At 38.2% G+C, this 20,123-nt stretch overlaps 2 protein-coding genes across 6 annotated transcripts in view; one reads left to right on the top strand and one right to left on the bottom strand.

Moving 5' to 3' along the window:
* Positions 1 to 16,966, top strand: part of PCYT1A (phosphate cytidylyltransferase 1, choline, alpha) — a 42,821-nt gene extending 25,855 nt beyond the window's left edge. For all 5 annotated transcript variants that reach the window (XM_006906145.2, XM_006906146.3, XM_015600225.2 and 2 more), the window contains exons 3-9: positions 2,147 to 2,246; positions 6,848 to 6,964; positions 7,638 to 7,789; positions 9,717 to 9,795; positions 10,244 to 10,386; positions 11,821 to 12,009; positions 12,870 to 16,966. In XM_006906145.2, the coding sequence (XP_006906207.1) occupies positions 2,147 to 2,246; positions 6,848 to 6,964; positions 7,638 to 7,789; positions 9,717 to 9,795; positions 10,244 to 10,386; positions 11,821 to 12,009; positions 12,870 to 13,076 (987 nt within the window). In that variant the 3' untranslated portion in view covers positions 13,077 to 16,966. The remainder of the gene's footprint in view (positions 1 to 2,146; positions 2,247 to 6,847; positions 6,965 to 7,637; positions 7,790 to 9,716; positions 9,796 to 10,243; positions 10,387 to 11,820; positions 12,010 to 12,869) is intronic.
* Positions 16,967 to 17,441: 475 nt separating this feature from the next.
* SLC51A (solute carrier family 51 alpha subunit) overlaps positions 17,442 to 20,123 on the bottom strand; it is a 27,509-nt gene continuing 24,827 nt past the window's right edge. Inside the window, exons 8-9 of the mRNA XM_015600095.2 lie at positions 18,322 to 18,427; positions 17,442 to 17,813 (exon numbers count right to left, since the gene is read on the bottom strand). Coding sequence (XP_015455581.1) covers positions 17,677 to 17,813; positions 18,322 to 18,427 — 243 coding nt within the window. The 3' untranslated portion in view covers positions 17,442 to 17,676. The remainder of the gene's footprint in view (positions 17,814 to 18,321; positions 18,428 to 20,123) is intronic.

Genomic DNA, 20,123 nt, shown 5'->3' with positions numbered 1-20,123 from the left:
TTTGTCCTCTGGCTTCAATTAACCATAGATTAGCTTCACCTGTTCTTGACCCTCACATAGATGAAATCATAGAATATATATTACTTTATGAATAGCATATTATTTTAGAAACACAAAGTACTGTTAAGCAACTCTTTGCGAGTACTAATTTCTAGAAAATAAATTTTTTTAATCCGTAGGAAAATCACTAATAATTTCAGAAAATCGTCCCATTTAAGTCCTTGATTTATGTAAGATATTTTAAAAAGAAGTATGTTTTAATTTTAAAACCTAATTTTAAAAATTCATCCTTATCTGAAAACAAAACAAACCAATGTCTTTCTAGACTCTGGACTCAGCCCAATCAGGATGTGATCTGTTTAGAATTTAAAATTCTAAGTGAACATTACTACAGCCCAACAGAAATTGAAAGAATTATAAGGAAATATGAACAACTTCATGCCAAAAATTTTGACAATTTAGGTGAAATAGACAAATTCCTGGAAAGAGACAAATTACTAAAACTGACCCAAGATGAAACAGAAAATTCGAATCGATCTATCACAAGTAAAAAAAAAAATTAGTCTTTAGAAGTCTTCCTGCAAAGACAGGTCCAGGCCCAGATGGTTTCATTGATGAATTCTATCAAACATTTAAGAGAGAAATAATACCATTCCTATACAAACACTTTCAGGAAACAGAGGCTATTTTATGAAGCCAAATCTCAAAGCCAGGCAAAAACAGCGCAAGAAAAGAAAACTATAGTTCAAAATCCCTCACAAACTTTGATGCAAAAATCCTTAACAAAATATTATCAAGCTGAATCCAGGGACATGTAAAATGATGTATATAACATGGCCAAGAGGGATTTTACTCAGGTATGCAAAGTTGGTTTAACATCCTAAAATCAATTTATTTAATATTACCAAAATTAATCAATTAAAAAACAAAACCAAAATGATTGTTTCAATCATGCAGAAAAGGCATGTGACAAAATCCAGCATCCATTCTTTATAAAAACTCAACCAACTACTAAAACAGGGAGATTTCTCAACCTGATAAAAGGTATCTATGAAAAACTTATAGGTAACATAATACTTAATAGTGAAAGACTGCATGCTTTCCCCTTAAGACTGGGAATAAGGCAAGGATATTTGACCTCTCACTCTATTCAACATTGTAATAGAGGTTCCAACTAGAACAAGAAGAGATAATAAAAGGAAATTAAATGCATCTAGATTGGAAAGGAATAAGTAAAACTGTCTTTATTCTCAGGCAACATGATCTCATATGTAGAAAATTCTAAGGAATATACCAAACAAACTTAATCATTGAGTTTAACAAAGTCATGGGACATATGATCAATATAGAAAGATCAACTGAAATTATACACACATACAAACATACAAATCAATTGCATTTCTATATACTAGTAAGGAAAAATCCAAAAGTAAAACTAAGGAAACAGTTACATTCACAATAGAATCAAATAGAATAAAATATTTAGGAATAAATTTAACAAAAACTCTTAAGTAAGGCTTTCCTCTGTAGAGGAAAGAGCATACCTGCATTCTTTGCCGCTGAGTAGTTGTATACAATTTATATAACTTCTCTGAACCTCATTTTCCTTATCCTTAAATTGAGAGTACTAACTGTTGTACTACTTGCTTCACAGGGCTATTATGAGCATTGGAAAGCATTACACAGTGATAATTGTACTTAATAAAAATTCACAGGAGCTGTTTGCCTTCCTAGTCCCCTAGTTGAAGTGGTATGAAAATGTACTTGTGAACTTTGGCAATTTCATCACATAGAACAGGGTTGGCTGTTCTGCAATGCAGCAGAGGAGCCATCATTCTAGACCCAGTTAATTAGGACTTTGCTTAGGTTCCCAGCCACCTCACTCAGTCTTTACCCTGAAATCACCAACAGGACATTTCTCTTTCATGCCATGAATTACCCATTTGGTAAAAGGTTGCAACTTTCACTTGTCATTTTGGAATGCCTTTTTGTTCTTTTTTTCTTCTTTATGTTATGAAGTTTTAGGAAGAATTTTAATCACAGCATATTGAATAACTGATTGTTCTTTAAAGCTGCCACTTTTTTGAGTATTTCAGTTTGTACCATTGAGTTTAACTTTCTTTTCTTGCACTTTCCTCTTCTTAAGGGCTTACGGCAGCCAGCTCCTTTTTCTGATGAAATTGAGGTAGATTTTAGTAAACCGTATGTCAGGGTAACGATGGAAGAAGCCAGCAGAGGAACTCCTTGTAAGTAAATGCCCGATTATTTTGTTGTTTTACTCTTGTTTTTAGCATTCAATTTTATTTATCAAATATATACTTACTCTCAATATTCTTTTGTCAGTTTACTTGTAAAGACTGATTGGGACAAGGGGAAGGAGTTCCTTCCATCTGCCTTGCTGTTTTATTTGGGAGGATAACCGTACTCCATAAAATTTTATTTTTTCTTATTATTATACATTTGTTTCCCAGGGTGTTGTCACAGCTATGCAGTATGGTGGTACACACTTGCTTCCTGGGCTATTGTCACAGCCATGAGATATAGCAGAGTAAAGACAATAAGATATTATCTTGAGCTGGGTTATAATCTTGTCTGTTTTTACAAAGTTCCACATAATACACCAGGCTGTCACATTTTTAATAGCCTTCAGAATTTTTCCCTAAATCTTCCTTTCGATCAGTCAGTACCCTAGCTATGATTCTGTTGATGATAGAGGACAAAAATATCCCAAGTTGAGAGATGCTTATCACTTAACTTTATCTTTATTGATACTATAATTTTCCAGGTTTTTTTTTTAGATTCGCTTTATTATTTTCAAAGCCCATACTCTTTATTTGTATGTTTAGTTTATATTATATATGTATTCTAGATACTCTTAGTGTTTTGGGCAATTGGTTTTAGGGATTATCATAAATTGAAATTTCTATGAGCATTTGTTATAAATACAGAGTCCTATAGGGAGGTATCCTTACTTCTATGTAAATTCTTCAATTATATTTTTTCAATCCTTTTTCAATTCTTCCAATTACTGTGGTAAATGTTCTCTCTACTCTGTAAATATAAGGCTGGACTCAAACCCAGACAAGCACTAGGGAATAAGAAGCAGTTATAGCCACAAATCTATACATATCCAGTATATGGAAGATATGTGTGGTTACTTTTTAATTGTGTTAGTGTGTTTGCTCTCTGTAAGTGAAATACAAATAGAAATGAATGCTGGACAGTATCGGACCAGTGATCCCAGTACCCCTTGACTATATCTTGGCTATATGGAATATAGTTTTGGGGTCCTTAAAATTCCAGAGAATGCTTTCCTTTTGCAAAAATGTTTAGATATAGTTCTTGTTGATCACAACCCTTCTAATTCATGATGTAATTATTTGGATTTGGCTCCCTTTACTTGAGTAATAAGCAGGCTAATGAGGCAGGTAAAATGACAACAAGGAAAAACAGGCTATTGTGTAACAGGGTGTAATGGTGACAGGCCAGATTTCAAAATGCCACCAGACAGTTCAAGGATCACATTCAGTTGTGATTGTAGTGTGTTGAGGGCAAGAACTTTTCATGTACTCTCTAATGACACACATTCAGAATGCAGGACCTCACTCAGATCTGATCACTTTAGTTATTTTACCCAGCTTATTGCTAATCTATTCATACTATTTGTGATACATAAAATATATGTATGTGTATATGTACTTTTCACAAGTTTAGAAGCCTATAATAAGCACTATTAAATCTAATTTTTAAAAATTTTGGAACAATAGAATTTTACAAGTTCATTTTTGAGATAATCTACTTTATAGCCTCTTCGTTATATATATATATAAAGAAATTAAGGCCATAGAAACTTAGAAGTGAAAGCTTCCCTACAATAAAACAAATAATTAGTGATAGAATTGAAGGTAAAAATCTAAATTTTTTCATCTTTGTGTTCTTTTCACCCCGGAGTGGTGCTACACTTTGTAGACATTAGTTATACACAATAGAAGACCATCCAGAAAACTGGTTGTATTTTAGGCAGTACACATAGCCACAAATTAGCCTATAAATTTTACCAGCGTCATTTTATCTCTGTCTGTTCCTTTTTATGATAAACAACCAAGCGACTGACTGAATTCATGCCATTGCTTGACAAGGGATAAACCAGTAATGAATCTACACATATACATGCCAGTTAGTGAATTATAAACCAATGATTGGTACAAGGGGGCACCCCCCCCTTTGCCCCCAGGTTTTCACTTGGGAGGAAAGTTTGTATAATCTAGGAGAAAACTTACTACCCTGAGAAAAAAACAAAAAGTACAAGAGGAAAGTTTGTATAATCTAGAAGAAAACTTACTACCCTAAGAAAAAACAAATATGGCTTGAGAGATAAGATCTCTTTTGAAAAATGGGGAAAAAAAATCAGTGATGTGTTCTCTTGAAGAAAAGAAGAAAAAGGCAGAGTCTGAAGGGCAATGGAATTCTTTTAGGGAGAAAATGTTTCAATGATAGGTATTTGAGAGAATATATCAAAAGAGACAATAAATTGAAACCCAAGTCTATTCTGCTTGAAGGAGAGTATCTAGTTACTTAGCCAGTAGTAGTGTAAGAACTATCATTTTAACCCAAATCAGGACCGTTTTGAGAGTTAAAGGGGTTGCCCTTAATCATATGCTGAGACAACAGATGTAAATCTGTTATCCTGGCCAATAGCCACTTGAAAGAATGAATACGTTGTGCTTTCTCCTCAGATCTTCTAGTTCAACAGTGGCCCCTTCTGGCCGTTTGGTTAATATACCAGTCTGGGTTCACCAAAGACGGGGTTAAGTCATAGGGAATTGAGAAGTTGGGAGGCTGTTGCCACCATTCAGGAAAGATGTTCACTGAGCTAAGTCTCCCTCATTTCCCTTTGCCCTTGCTGTACACTAATGGCAAAGAAACAATAAAATATTCTTAATTTTTATATTCTGTCCTTTGTCTTTTAGGATAAAATAAAGTGAGATCATAGCCACTATGGACTTGTTTAGGAAAGATAGAAGTGTATTAGTTACTTCATGGTCATGATTTCTAGGATGAAGATGAGAAATTATACTACTCAGAATTTTTTTGTTTGTTTTGTTTTATAGGTGAGGAAACTGAGACTTAGGTTCTAAGATTACAGAGAAGGAGGCTGGTTGGCAAACTTGAGCCAGAACCTTTCTGACTCTTTAATCCATCATATTATTTCTCAGTTTTTCATTGTTTTAGTGTATTTATTTTATTTTAAAAATTTACTTTCTGTGTTATAAATTCAGTACATTTCCATGGCCTAAATTTATAAAGTATGAAAAGGATATAGACTGAAATGTCTTCCTTTCACCACCATCTCACAGCTACCCAGTATCCCTTTTACAGGCAAACGGTTTTACCAGTTTCTTGTGGCTATCTAAGCAAATAATGTTTATGTCCTCCTGACCTTTTAGTGGGAATATCATGATATATTCAGTTGCCCATTGACATTTAGGTTGTTTCCAAACTTTTGCTATTGCAAACAGAGCTGCAATGAATAAGATACATTTTTACAAATATATCTGTGAGAAAAATTCCTAGAATGGGAATAGCTGGGCCAAAGGATATAAGCATTTGTTGTTTGTCTTTTGATAGGTATTGCCTAATTGCCCTTCTTAAGTTGTACAAAATTTATATTTCTCTTAGCAATGTATGATTTCTCAGTTTAACAGCTACTCATTTATGGATAAAGCTATCTGGAAAGAGGAGTCCACAAACCTGAGAACCAGTTTTCTCCTCCTTGAGTCACTGTCCTTAAGACTGGCGGGACAGGAATATATATCTTATCCCTGCCTTTAGCATGGTATATCTGTTGAGACTCTGGCCCATCTTTCCCAGAATGATGTAGATGCTCTTACTGTTATTTTCTGCTGCTACAGGGAAATAGTTCTTCCTTTATTCACATAGTGGGAATATGTTCCTAGGACTCAGATTTTCATTTGAAGCATGACGAACCATTATATAAATTTATTCTCGACGTGATTTTTGGCTTGGAATTAGTCTTATACGATAAGAGATCATTTCCTGGCTTTTCTTTCATAGTCTACTACCACAAAAAATAAATTGACAGTCCTTTATTCTCACTAATGGAGAGAAGAAGAAAAGCTTTAATATAAAGTCCTAAAATATTAATATTTGATTTTCAAACACTTAGTATATCACCCTCTACTGAGAAAGTATAACATCATGCTCACTATCAAGGAGAAATGCTTGAAGGAATTCCATCTGTTATCTCAGAGCAGGTATTGAGAGTGAATCTGGAACTGAGAAGCAATAAATTGATAACTGGTACTTACCTTCCTGGATCACTCCTTACTCTCTAGGTAATAGTAGAGAGGTTTGTTTTCAAAGCAAAGCATTAGTCATTAGTAATCAAGGCAACTTGAAAATGAGAGAGCAAGCAGTCAGAATATAGTATAACTATATTCTGTTTAAACAAAACTGAAGTTTAAACATAAACTGCAAGTGAGGATTTTGAAGTTTTGGATATATGTGTTGTATAATTCTTCCCTTTCACTTCTAAGATAACTTTAAGAAAAGGTGGTCTTGAAATTCAATTACCTGAAGTTTCATACAACCAGGCTAACAAGGAAAGTTAGTGGATATGATGTCAAGAGGATCTTTGTAACCAAGGAAGTCTGTGATATTATTTCTTACAACCCCAGTCTACCTCCAAATTAGGATGACTATTCAGAGAACACTTTAAGAGAGGGGCATGCAGGGATGGAACATTTGCACAATGCCATTTCCATTTTTCAAATATGAGAAATTGAGTCAATGTATTTCTGTGACAGATTCTTTCTTTTGGACTTAGGTGAGCGGCCTGTGAGAGTTTATGCAGATGGAATATTTGACTTATTTCATTCTGGTCATGCCCGGGCTCTGATGCAAGCAAAGAACCTTTTCCCTAATACATACCTCATTGTGGGAGGTAAGAGAACATCTGATGACTTTAGGTGCTACCTAGAAAAAATTAAAGTAGCCCTTTTTTCCTATTTTCATAACCTGAGTATATTGTCCCTTGCTTTGGTTTTTAAATAAGAATTACAATACAGCCTCTCTAAAACATGAAGTATATAAACCTAGAGAGAGCAATTCCAAGCTCACTGACCTGGAATATCCAGTGTTTATCTCACTGTTTTTAACTGAGTTTCTGCAGTCATGGGAGCAACACTGACCCTGACCCTTATTGCCTACCTAAGAACATTTACTCTGGATTTCAGCTTTTCATTTTGAATCAACTGAACTAAAGAAGTCTGCTAAGCAAATGTTGTGTGGTCCACTTTTATAAAATATAACAAGAAAGCATTTTTAAAAACTTAATTGGTGCAAAAATGCACAGCAGGTTTATTTCAAAGCCATAGATCTTAACCCTCTGTTGAATCCTCTCTTCTCCAAAGTGTGAACTTACCATTAGTGAGTGTTGCTCCTGAAGGTGCATCTTGGATTTGGAAAATCATTGTTACTCAGACTGAGCTACATCCAGAAGATTTTTCTCCAAGTGGGGGAATGGTTACAGTCTTAGAAAATGGGAGAGGGGGTTACTGAGGAATGGTTAAGCAAAGGGGACTTTGACTTTCAACTTTATGATGTGGTGAACTCAGTTTGCAGTGATGAGTTAACGCACAACTTCAAAGGCTTCACAGTGATGAATGAAAATGAGCGCTACGATGCAGTGCAGCACTGCCGCTATGTGGATGAGGTGGTGAGGAATGCCCCCTGGACCCTGACACCAGAGTTCCTGACAGAACACCGGGTGAGAAACTGAGCACATGTCCCCATTCCCTCTTCTGGAATTCCCTCAACTCTCAAGGCCTCTGACACTTGAGCTAGTTTTCCACTAGCCTTATTTTATTTTTATCATACATATAAATTTCACATAGAGGAGATGGCAGTGATATTACTAATGATAACATCACTGACATTTATATGGGGTTTGATGTTTTACAAGCACTTTTATATCCATTATATTTCATTTGCTTTCCCCATAACAATCCTATTGGGTAATTATTATTTCTACTTTATATATGAGAACAAGGCCAGAGAAACCAAATAACTTGGTCCAGGTCACACTGTAGCAGGACTAGAAATTGAACTCTCCAGTTATGTCATTTTTTACAACAACCCCCCTCCCCCACCACCGCCACACACAGTATATGTGTCTATCCTCATAGCATACCAGTCTCATTAGAATATACATAGCCCCAGCCATGCTCTCAAGGAGTTCACATTTCAAATATAAGACAGATAAACGTAGACTTCTCTTGTGTTGACTTAAATTTAGTTTCCGGGCTTTGATTTTGGTCTAGAAGTTCTGTGAGGTCAGCAACCAGGGAGTTTTCTCACTTTTGCTCAGTGAGTTAGTATTATAAAACTCCTTACCACCTTTTATTTCTCCCACGTTAAAGCAATAGGTTTTCTATAAAAGGTGATAAAAAAAAAAGATGAGAGGGATTTATCAGGTCAGGTTGGAGGCCCTCAAGCTTGAGACACCAGCAAGCATATTGTGAGTTCTCTACAAGCGGATGTGGAATGTTGAAGGTGAATTCCTTAATGAGACAGGAAGTAACAAAGGTGGCCACAGTGCTTCAAAAGCAGTACTTGGGTAAGCCCAAAGCTAAGGGCTTTGTTGTATCTATTTAGGATTAGGATACTCCTTTTACAGTTCTCTAGCTTTTTCAGTCAACACTTAGCAACCGGTGATACCAAAGATAATGAACAAGATTATTCTCAGTAACACAGCCAGGCAGACCCAGACAGAAGTGGTTAGGGGAAACTTCCAACTTCCCTTTTTTCCTTGTTAGCAGTATATCCTCAACCATGAGTCTTGCTTGCCTACCATTCTGTTTCACTTTGCTGCCCATGGATCCCTGATAAGCTCGTGGTAATTGAGATATTAGCTGAGTGAGGGTCTCTGATACAGTCCTCATGAGCATACTTCACACTAGGGTGGCTTCCGGGAGTTGGGTTTGGTGGTGGTAGCAATTATATTAACAAAGGGCATATGGCCTATTCAGGAAAGAGTAAATATGTGAGGTTTAGCATGTTTCTCAGAAAGATTATTGGTCCCAGTGCCAGTGATCTCTTCTCACTGTTGCAACAGGTATTGACAGTAGTAAAATGGTAATCTCAAAACCTAAGTCTTTTATGGCTTTGAGTTTTGTGTTTCTCAGGAGTACAGATATATCTATTCCAGTAAAAGGGTTCTTGGTTGCTGTTTTTATATTCCCACTCATCTCATGGACTGAGAGAGAAACCAGTTAACAAAGAAGTGACCTCTTTCTCACTCATACTTTTAGAAACCCTTATCTGGCTAATTCTTATAGACCCAGGAAGATGGAGGGATTTCCTTTCTTCTTTTCTCGGCTCCACCCACTAGCACAGCAGCAAATCCTCCAACCCTATTTTCCAAGTGACTGATGTACAGTTTGAGGGTAGCACCTACAATAGACTAGCAGAAGTAGCTAAAAAAGAAACTGGCTGACTTTGTATTTATGACCCGTAAATAATTAAATTGGGTGGCTTGTGAATGAATTGTGGAATTTATGAGCAAAGCAGAGAGATAAAGAGAAAATATCTATTTGGGTCTGGCTTCTTGTCCTTTTTCTAGGCCTGAGAATATTTACTGGTTCTTTCTGAATGGCAGTTATCCTGAGTTTTAAATGATATTTTCTTATTTTCAGATTGATTTTGTAGCCCATGATGACATCCCTTATTCTTCTGCTGGTAGTGATGATGTCTATAAGCACATTAAGGAAGCAGGTGAGTTGATGTGCATACTCACTTTATGGACTCTCGGGGGCACTGCCTAAAGATTCAACCACATTGCTACTTTACAGAGAAAAATTTATACACAGAGGCATTCAACATCCATTTTCAGGTCACACTTTGGATGAGAAGTTAAGGTGAGCATAGCACTGAAATCTACGAGTTCTCAGTCTAAACATCTACTTTTGATATCTCTTTTAATTTCAGGAAACCTGTCTCCAACCCCGTATTTGTCCCAATATTAGAACCATATAGCTTCTCTTTTCCTTAACCCCTATCCTTTGATTCAGTCTTCCTATATATCAGTATCTCCAGACTTCCCATAGTAATAGCAGATTCTGCTTTTTGAGGAAAGGAAAGCAATGTTGCTCCCTGTTTACATCTAGTCCTACTGCCTGTGCTAACCAGAATGTTACAGTGTTTGTATGTATTCTTGGGTTAGGCATGTTTGCTCCAACACAGAGGACAGAAGGTATCTCCACATCAGACATCATCACACGAATTGTCCGGGACTATGATGTGTATGCCAGACGGAACCTACAGAGGGGCTACACGGCAAAGGAGCTTAATGTCAGCTTTATCAACGTGAGTTCCAACCTTATCCTAGAGTACTCTGGCCCTATAGGACACACGTTGTCTCCCACTTCATCTAAGATGAACTTGCTTTTCAGTCTGCTATAATTATTACCTCCTAAAGCTCGATGAATGCCTCTTTGCAGTTAACACTATGCTAAGCTCTTTACAAAAAGAATAAAACAGGCATTTTCTGCCTTTATGCTCTAGTACACGTTGATATAAGGACAGATGGCCAATTAAATGAATAAGAACATTTAACAACATAGTACGTATGTATATAAATATGTTTAAAACAGTGGTTCTTAGCCTTTTTTTTTTTTTGATTGGAAGGTCTTTTGAAAATCTGATGAAAGCTGTGGATTCTCTTTCTGTGGACAGTAACACACATTTTGCATGCATTTTCTCAGGACACAAGGACTTAAGTTTTAAAATTTGATTTATGAAAGCAAGTTTATCTTAGCTTAATATTGCTCTTTAGAAACAAACAGCTATACATTTTCTTGTAAATTATTCCTCAATAAAGTCGATTTAAAAAGAAGAAGAAAGCTGCTAATTATATCTTCTACATAAGTAATTTACCATGCTCCCTCACTTACGCCTAGCTCTGTGAATTATGAATAGGTAAAATGGTTTCATTTAAATGTGATTTATCTATGCATAAATGGTTTCATTTAAATGTGATTTATCTATAAACCCTAGCTGTTGTTAACCTCCTCTATAGAATTTTTATTTTCAGGTGTTTAAAAATCCTAAACACATTCTCATTCCCCTTTATGATGGGGAAATTATGAGAATACTTTTCATTTGATTAAAGACTCTCTTTCTCATACACCATCCCCAGAGGGTTCAGCCATTTTCTCTTCAGGAAAGCTGATAGGACCAAAGAGTATCATTTTTATTTTACTAATGAGCAAACAGACCTCCAAATACTAAAAACAACTTTTTTTAAATCATAGAATAAGCCAGTGATAGAGGAAAAAAAATCTAGTACAATTAATGAATTAAATAAAAGATCTACTACTTCCGTTTCAACCTATTATAGTTGGCTTATTCTTGGCAGTACTGTGCAGTGATCTTATTGCTCCTTTTACATTCCGACTGGAATGGGATTTGAGTTATGTTGGGCATGCTTATGTTCTAAGTTTATGTTTTGTCTTTAAAAATGTGACTTCATTTGACTACATGCATGTTACTGGGCCTGCCCTATTTAGTTCAGTCCTGGGCTCCACAATGTTAGAATTATCACGCTTTTGTATAAGATGACCATCCAGAGCATATCTTATCTGTTGTTATGCTAGAGAAGTGTGGGATAGAGTTAAGCAAGTGAAATTCTAAAGACTAAAAAAGTATCAATAGAGTACCAAACCATATTTTTTTTTTTACCCTTTTGGTGTGAAGTTCAGAGCGAGTATCATTTCTCAAACCAGTTATTTCTCTCCCTAGGAGAAGAAATACCACTTGCAGGAGCGGGTTGACAAAGTAAAGAAGAAAGTGAAAGATGTGGAAGAAAAGTCAAAAGAATTTGTTCAAAAAGTAGAGGAAAAAAGCATCGACCTCATTCAGAAATGGGAGGAGAAATCCCGAGAATTCATTGGAAGTTTCCTGGAAATGTTTGGTCCAGAAGGAGCGCTGGTATGTTCTTTCCTGCTGGACAGTTTAGGGAATTTTAGGAAAATTTAGGGAATTCTCATGCTGTGGAAAGAATTATAGAATTCTTGAGCAGAAAGGGACATTGACATTAAGAAATTATCTAATCTGTTCCCCTTATTAGGAAGAACTATATTTCAACTCTCCTCAAAAAGTTTTTTAAAATCTTTACAGAAAGAGGTAATTTTGCCAGCTCTCTATCAACATCCACATCTGGTAACAAAATAAGCAAGTAGCCTTGTCCATCTTCTACATTATAGTGTTAGAAGGAAAGGAAAGAACAAAGAACAGTAAAAAGAAATCTGCCTCTACTGCAAACAGCTGCTTCGGGATCACTGGGTGAGGTAGGAATTCTGACCTTGAGGAGTAGCAAGGCCTCTTCAAGCCAAATAAAGGGTGTACATGTAGCTATTCAGCAAGCGAGCCCTATGTTAAATATAAGGAAGGATCTGACTGTGAGTGTGTTTGGATACCAGAATAGATTATTCAGGGAGAATATGGAAATTTTTTTTCCAGAGAACTCTAAAACTAGGATAGGTACCCTTTTGTCTGAGTTAGTTCCTTTGTTTTTGCCTGGAGCACAAGTCAAGTAGCCTTTTAAGAATTCCTTTGACATAGACATCAAGGATTGGGTGACTGTGGATAGCAAGTGGGAACCCTTGATAAGTGGCATAGACCACTTTAGGGAGCAAATTACTTAGAATTATAGCTATGTCCCTCCTCTGGCTTACCCGATCACTTTTGACCTTTCAGAGAGCACTCATGGTAATTTGAAATCTCAGACCCTCAGAGCGATTTAGTAGGATCTATAGGTTTCTTCTAACTCTTCCTTTTGGTCTCCCCAGAAACATATGCTGAAAGAGGGGAAAGGCCGGATGCTGCAGGCCATCAGTCCAAAGCAGAGTCCCAGCAGCAGCCCCACTCGTGACCGCTCCCCTTCCCCCTCTTTCCGATGGCCCTTCTCTGGCAAGACTTCCCCGCCTTCTTCCCCAGCGAACCTCTCCAGGCACAAGGCTGCAGCCTATGATATCAGTGAGGATGAAGAAGACTAATTTGTCATCCCTCCTTTCGTCTCCCCTCCCTCTGTCCCATCATTTTCAAAAGCTCTCTGTTGAATTCCAAATTGTGATCCCAACACTAAACCTAAGGACAGTTACAAAGGAAAAACAATTGGGGCAAGAGGACTTAGGATGGGGGGACCAGACAACCCATCCTCCAGGTGGCATCACCCACCCACTCCAAGAAGGAGGCTGACTATACCTTAGAAGCCTGTTCTGCTTTCATATACCCTCCCCACAGACTTTGCTTTACCGTTTATGTTCATGTGATCTTGACAGGGAAATTGTCATTTTTATTAATTTTTTAAAAATTAGTCTTTCAAATGTAGTAAGTAGAACTAATTTTTTGCCCGAGAAGTGGGCAGAAGGAAGCCGTGTAATACCCAAAGGCCTTTTCTTCCTGATACGCTCTAGTGTTTGCCTTCTGTTCTGAGGCAAACTGGCTTGCCAAGTCCTTCAATCAATGAGCCATGCTGATGGGTGATTGGGAGTGGGGATGGGGGAATATAATTTTGGTTTCCTTTTAAAAAAACGCTAAAAGCTGGGCAACAGTCACAAGTACCCTAAATGTACTGCTGGCACATGTGTCAATGTGGCTGTGGAAGGAAGGAGATATGAGCCTAACTTTTCTTACTCCCTGAGGAGTTTCTTGTTGGACCCAATGGGGTCCATGAAGACACTGATGGGGATGGAACAAGACCTCATAGCATCAGCCGAAGTTTTTCTGCTGTGTTCATCTTCTCAGAAAATTCTTTTGCCCAGTTATTTGGGAACTCTTGTCAGTCTCTTTCTTGCAATCTACCTTTGAAGAAAGGAACACTTACAGGTTTATTGTGATCGAGGAAGAGAGTGGGACAATACTCAATTCTATACAAAGTCAATTTAGATTCATTTTCCCCCTGGAGTAAGTCCCTGGCCCTGCTGCTCCTATTTCTATGCCTATTTCCTAGTGTTTTACAAAGGATACTTTGTAAATGTCTGCAGTTTAAACATGATCTGTTAATCTGTGTTGCTCATAGCCATATTGAATATTTAGAGAGATTAGCACAGAACATAGAGTCAGAAGCGTAAGGAATCCCCCCTGCACCACTTCCTAAAGCCTTAATTTGACCTTTGTCCCTCTTAAAAATGTTCTTGACTGGAACCAGTGCCCCACACAGTATTTCATTCCCTCTGAGAGTGGCAGCTGACAGGGACTTACTTCCCTCCAACACCCCTCCAGCAAGCCATAATGCAAGTGTTCACAGTAGAAGAGTATGGTAGATTCTTTCCCTCTCCCACGTGTGCCTGGTGGGTATGGTCCCACCTCCCCCTGTTAGGTTGCCCGGGGGAGGGAGTGGGGAAGGTTCATCACTTAAATTTCACATCAGAGAATGCTGATGCTTAACACTTCCTTTTGAGTATGAGCTCATTTTAAACTTCCAGCATCCTACAGCTTCATGACCTAGCAGATCATCGTCGGTCAATAATCCTGTGGCTAGGTTCAGCGGAAGATAGCTTATATCCAGGCCCCACCCTGTCACTCATAAATACCCCTTGTGGGGGTGGAGTTTTAGTGTTTTCAACTAGGAAAACCACATTTTATCTTTTATTGCCCCTCTGTTAGGGCTGTGAGCATCTCATAATCACCTCCGTAAACACTTTTGGTAAAACCTACCTGCCTGCACAGCAGGACTACAGTAGGTTCTTAAAACTTAGACCACCCAGAAGCAGATCATGGCAGAGTAGAAGGACAAAGAGAGGGAAACCTCTTGTCCTGATGGCCTGTGAAAACTACATTTCTAACCCTTCTCATGAAGTGCTATTTTTACTATCAAATCCAGTTTACACAATCTTTGGCTTGGAATCCTTTTTGAAACAGGTGAAGTTAATGTTTGCCTACATTACTCAGCTTCATATGAACTCGTTTTAACTTTTCTGCTTCAGTCTTCCTTCTTTGAGAATTCTGCCTATTTCAGTCTTATTCTACCCAGTATAGAAAGGCAATGAAGTCACTACTGAAGCCCACTTACCTTTTCCCTCAGTGTACACAAGTTATTTAGTATATTTGGAAAGAGAGAGCCCCAAAATGTGGTTTCCCTTTCTGCATCACTCCTCTCAAGTATATTGTCTGGGTCTCAAATCTTTGGGCCCTTCTCCAATGCTCTGTCAATGGGCTGCTTTTGGCATGCCTGGCCCTTGGAATATGACCTCTAGGCTGATAAGCTCTGTGAGACTACTAGGGCCAGCAAGTGCACACATTCTTGGAAAACTCTCTTGCCCCTTTTGGCAAGTCTTTATAGCCTCAGTCTCCTAACACTAGAATATCTTCAAATAATTTTGACTGAAAGCAAAATCTTCTATAGTGTGGCATGTTAGATACTTTGAGATAAATGTGATCCTAAGTGCCAGACGAGAATGGGTAGTTGGAGGAAGCTGTTGGGATGATGCATTATTTGATCATTTGGGCCTAATTAAATGAGGTTAAGGGTTCACATACCACGACCATGCCTGTGATCTGTAAACCTTCTAATATTAATATTTGAGATTGCGGAGGTTTGTGTCAGCCCAAATAGGCCAATTGTGGCAGAGATGGGAGAGCCTTAAAAGTTGATTGGCCTCAGAGCCTCTGTAAGAGAGAAAAATGGAGAAGGAAGTCCTATAGCTGATACTGAGGAGATGCCATTCAGCAGTTCCCTTGAGATGGGCTGGACAGAAATATTGCTCTTTTCATATACCAGACTCAGGAGCACTGAAAAATAGAGGTTACAACTTGAGAGTTATAGAAATGGATCATTTGTGCTGCTACAGCTGCTTCTGATAGCTAGAGTCAAAGACCACTATTTCGCTGAAACTCGAGTAAGAAGGTTGGGGATGTGAGAAGGTTGAAAATCCTGAAGAGAAGGAAAAATATGAGGGAGGTGAAGAGAACTTTGACCTTAGCACCTGAGTTACATTTTTTAAAGGTAACTTGTGACCACACAGCTGGTCAGGCATTCTCTGGGTGTTCCCCCTACAGCAGTTCTTCACAGTGCTTTTGTTATTCTCCTCCTGGATTATCTGGACTGTGGGTTGCTTTTGATTCTCTGGAGCTCATTGCCTTTTTAATCCTGTTCCGATCCCATATTTAAAATCTTTCTAAATCAATTATATTTTGCTGCTTTTCTTTAATTCCCTAAAAGCCATAACTTCTACATTTTCTGTCAGCACACACTCTTACCAGAAGTTGAATCAATACAGGTAGGAAGAAAACCTCCCATAACAATGTTTTTAGCTAATGGTATTTTTTTAAGCTTACCAATATAAGTGTTTTTGAAGGTTATATTTTTCAAAGTCACACAATGATTGTTCTTGTTTTCTCTCATAGAATAACTTGTCATGGGATAAAGAGTGGTCCCTAGCTTCTATTTTTCCAAATGGGTAGAACATATTCTTGAGATTATACTATTAAATGTTAATCTTCTTTAAAAGAGGAAAGATTTTTTTGTCTGCCAAAATTATAGGTTAGTATTCAGATTGGTGTAGAAAACAAAAGTACCATTAAAGGATGAGCCAGGTCATGTTTCTTTAGGTTTAACATTAAAGGATGAGGCAGGTCGTGTTTCTTTAGGTTTGAAGTGGGCTCTCCCACCCCTTTTCAGAGGCACTGACTGTTTTGAACACAGAGACTTGATTGGTTGGATTGTTTTATATTGAGGAACCTGAAAACAAACAAACAAAAGTATTGGAAAGGAATGCTGGCCTTGGCATGAAAGTTAGCCCCATCACCGGTGCCAGTATCCATAGGAATGCTTTCCTCAGTTGGTGTTCAGTATATTGTTTTCCTGTCTGAGTGTTATTAATTTATTCAGAGTTATTTTGGCTTTTGTCATTTAGGCAAATAAAGGCAAAGTGGTTTTCCTTAATGTTTTATTTTCTGTGTTTTTGACCTGATATACATGCGTATGATACATTTTAAATATTGGGGCTTTTACCTGTACTCTCAATTCTTTTACTTTTGCATCCTAATTTATCTCCTCAAAATCAAGCTCCATGATCAGGTTATCAGGGGACCCCTTTTGCGCTTAGCACAGAAGACTTAAAAAGCCAGTGTCCTACAAAGGGAGGCTGATGCAGCTCTCTCAGTCTAATGCTGTCAGTGCCCTGATGACACATCTGTAGAGGAAAGAACACCTTTGATCTGTTCCTCAGAAGGTTGGTTTCTCTGAGACTTTGGGTTTGTACTGTTTTGTGTGCCTCTGTTTTACTCCCTTTCTTATACAACAGACTACCATATACTCTCTCCCTTTTATTTGCTTTGAGAAAACTCAGAGTGACCTTTCTATACACAAGCTTTAAAGGCTAATAGTGGCACCCACAGGGCAATGTGCCCAGTTATAGTTTCAAACTCCATCTTGTTTGTGTATTATAAGACTTAAAATACCTTCAGCAGGCAAGATCCCAAACAATTTCATCCTGCTGCACAATTCACCTTCATCTCTATAGTCAGATATAACTGGCCAGCTTGTGCAGACAATAGAATCCTTCCTCATTTGGTCAAGCTTGGGGGACAGGGAAGAAATTTTATGCCTGTCTCATGAATACAGTGTCTCTCTCACTGTCCAAGCCATCCACCTCAGGCTTTGAGGTTCAGATCCAGGTCTGGAGAAGAAAAAGGTTCATATCCAACCTTGTTGTCTTTCCTTCTGTAGTACATTCGTGTCAGCACAGTTATCAGAAAAGTCTCCAGTATGAGGAGGTGGCAATTCATCACTGCAGTGTGGGGTAAAATATAATGTAGGTTATGCTAAATTAAATAGGCGTTATCCCACCAGCAGTCCTGGCATGTGAGATGAACAACATTTTCTCCAGTTTATTCTCAAACCAGGATCTAAGGATGGTAAGTTGTCATGAATAACATTGCAGGTTAATGGTAGAGCCAGAACCAGAATCTGGCTCTCTATCTTTTACAGTCCGACACTAGCATTAACCCTCTGAAATTTCTTTTGTGTGTTTTATCAGCATGACCTTTTGCTTCCTAACCACACCCATTCCTCTCCCAAGAGGTAAGGATTGAATCCATGGCTTCCTGGGTTGGCCTTCAAGGCTGGCCTCAAGCTGTGGGAGTGCAGCTCTCCTTTGTGTGATCAGAGAAGTCATAGTCTCCTTAGTCTCTGTTGGGATTCTTGGAGATCCCTTTCTGGGTATTCTGAGCAGCAGTCAGCCTGACCCTCCCCCTCTTGCTTATTCTGGAATGGGATAGCAGTTCCTATGTGCTCACCTTGAGACCGGATTTTAGAGGAAAAGGGAGGTGAACAAGCAATCTGCCCACCATTGGCCAAGATTGAGAAGATGGATGGCTGCAGGGCAGTCAGGATGAGGAGTACCTACAGAAGGGAAAGGAGAAGGGAGTGCTGAGGCCAGCTGGCCCACTGCTGTGCTTGTCCTGCTCCTGCCACTGTGCACTTGGCCAACCTTTAGATCTGTGTAGTTACAGAAGATTGAGACTCACACTTGATTAAAATTTCGTGGAGTTTTAATCTTTAAGAAAATTAGAATCTCGTCTTCTGTCTAATGTGTTATGAGAATCTGTGACAAGAAACAAGAGCTGATTGGAAGTTCAAGTCTATTTCCCTATCTCAGCCATGGCTACTAATGAGGACTTAATAGATGAAAAGGGTGGATGATTAGAGAAGAGTCATTCCATCTACCTCAAGTACCTGAGTTCCCTACTGATAGAATGATGGGCAATTAACCATTAAAGCACCCTTTAAAAATTCTGCCTTGCCAGGGGCTGGGGGAGGAAGGAAAAGGGAATTAGTGTTCAATGGGTACAGAGTTTCTGTGTGGAAGATGAAAAGTTCTCGGGATGGGTTCTGGTAATGGTTGCACAACAATGTGAATGTACTTAATGCCACTGAACTGTATGCTTACAAATGGTTAAAACTGTAAGTTTTATGTATATTCTACCACAATAAAAAATGAGAAAAAGTCTCTGTCCAGAGGCCCCAGGAGAATGATTTGTTTTAATGCTTGTCCTCCCTGAGGCAAGACAGACTGGCTTGTCTGAGCTTCCCCACTATAATAACAGGCAGGCTCAGCAATCTCAGGCTTTTACCTTGTGGCCTGACCCTAAGTGCTCTGAGGCCCAGATCCTTTATGCCCGTTTGATCTCTGATTCTATTCCAGGCTCTTCTCTCTCTCTTCCCCTAGTTCCTTCAATTCTACCTACTACGTGCCTGGAAATTCACATTTCAGAGGCATCTGCTTAGATCAAATGAGAATTTCTGAGAAATCACTCTGTTGACTATAGAGCAGTTCTTATGCCTGGAGGGTAAGAGAAGGGCCCAGCAAGGAGACAAAGAATGGAGAGAGAAGGAAAACAAGATTGGGCTACAAGTCATTGCATTTAGTGGGAAAGTTAACTTTGGACCGAGAGAATGGAAAATGTAACAAGTGAACAAATATTCCTTTGAGAGAACTTTCAGAAGAGGTGTGAAGATGAAGAGGCAGGGTGATGAGAAGTGATGTGGATTGGGGAGTTAGACAGATCTGTGTTTTAAATTCTAGCCCCATCCTTATGTCCCTTTGAGCAAGTCCCATAGCATCTCTGGGTCTCAGTTTTCTCATTTATAAAACAAAAATAATAATGAGTTCTAAGATTATTGTGAAAATTAAAATGTAATGTATGAAAAGTGCCTAGTACATGGTGTAGGTAGTTCATAGGTGTAGCTGAGATAATGCTGATGCTGCTGGTGGTGATGGATTATAGGGTTTTAGGAAGTAACCATAGAAAAGAAAAAAGCAAAGGCAGAAGAATTTTAGATTTGATAATACATATGTTATGGGTTGAATTGCGTCCCTCCCCCAAACAGATATGTTGAAGTCCTAACCCCCAGTACCTCAGAATGTGACCTTATTTTGAAACAGCATAAGTTCTGGTTAATTATTATATAAGTAATTAGTTAAGATGAGGTCATAGTGGAGTAGGGTAGGTCTTTATTCTAATATGACTGGTGTCCTTGTAAGAAGATGAAAAGGGACACAAAATACAGACACATGAGGGGAATGCCATGTGACGAT

Source organism: Pteropus alecto, unplaced genomic scaffold (assembly GCF_000325575.1).
Source record: "Pteropus alecto unplaced genomic scaffold, ASM32557v1 scaffold311, whole genome shotgun sequence".
Taxonomy (NCBI): domain Eukaryota; kingdom Metazoa; phylum Chordata; class Mammalia; order Chiroptera; family Pteropodidae; genus Pteropus; species Pteropus alecto.
Note: the sequence above shows the minus strand (reverse complement) of the source record. Positions and strands in the feature narration are given on the sequence as shown.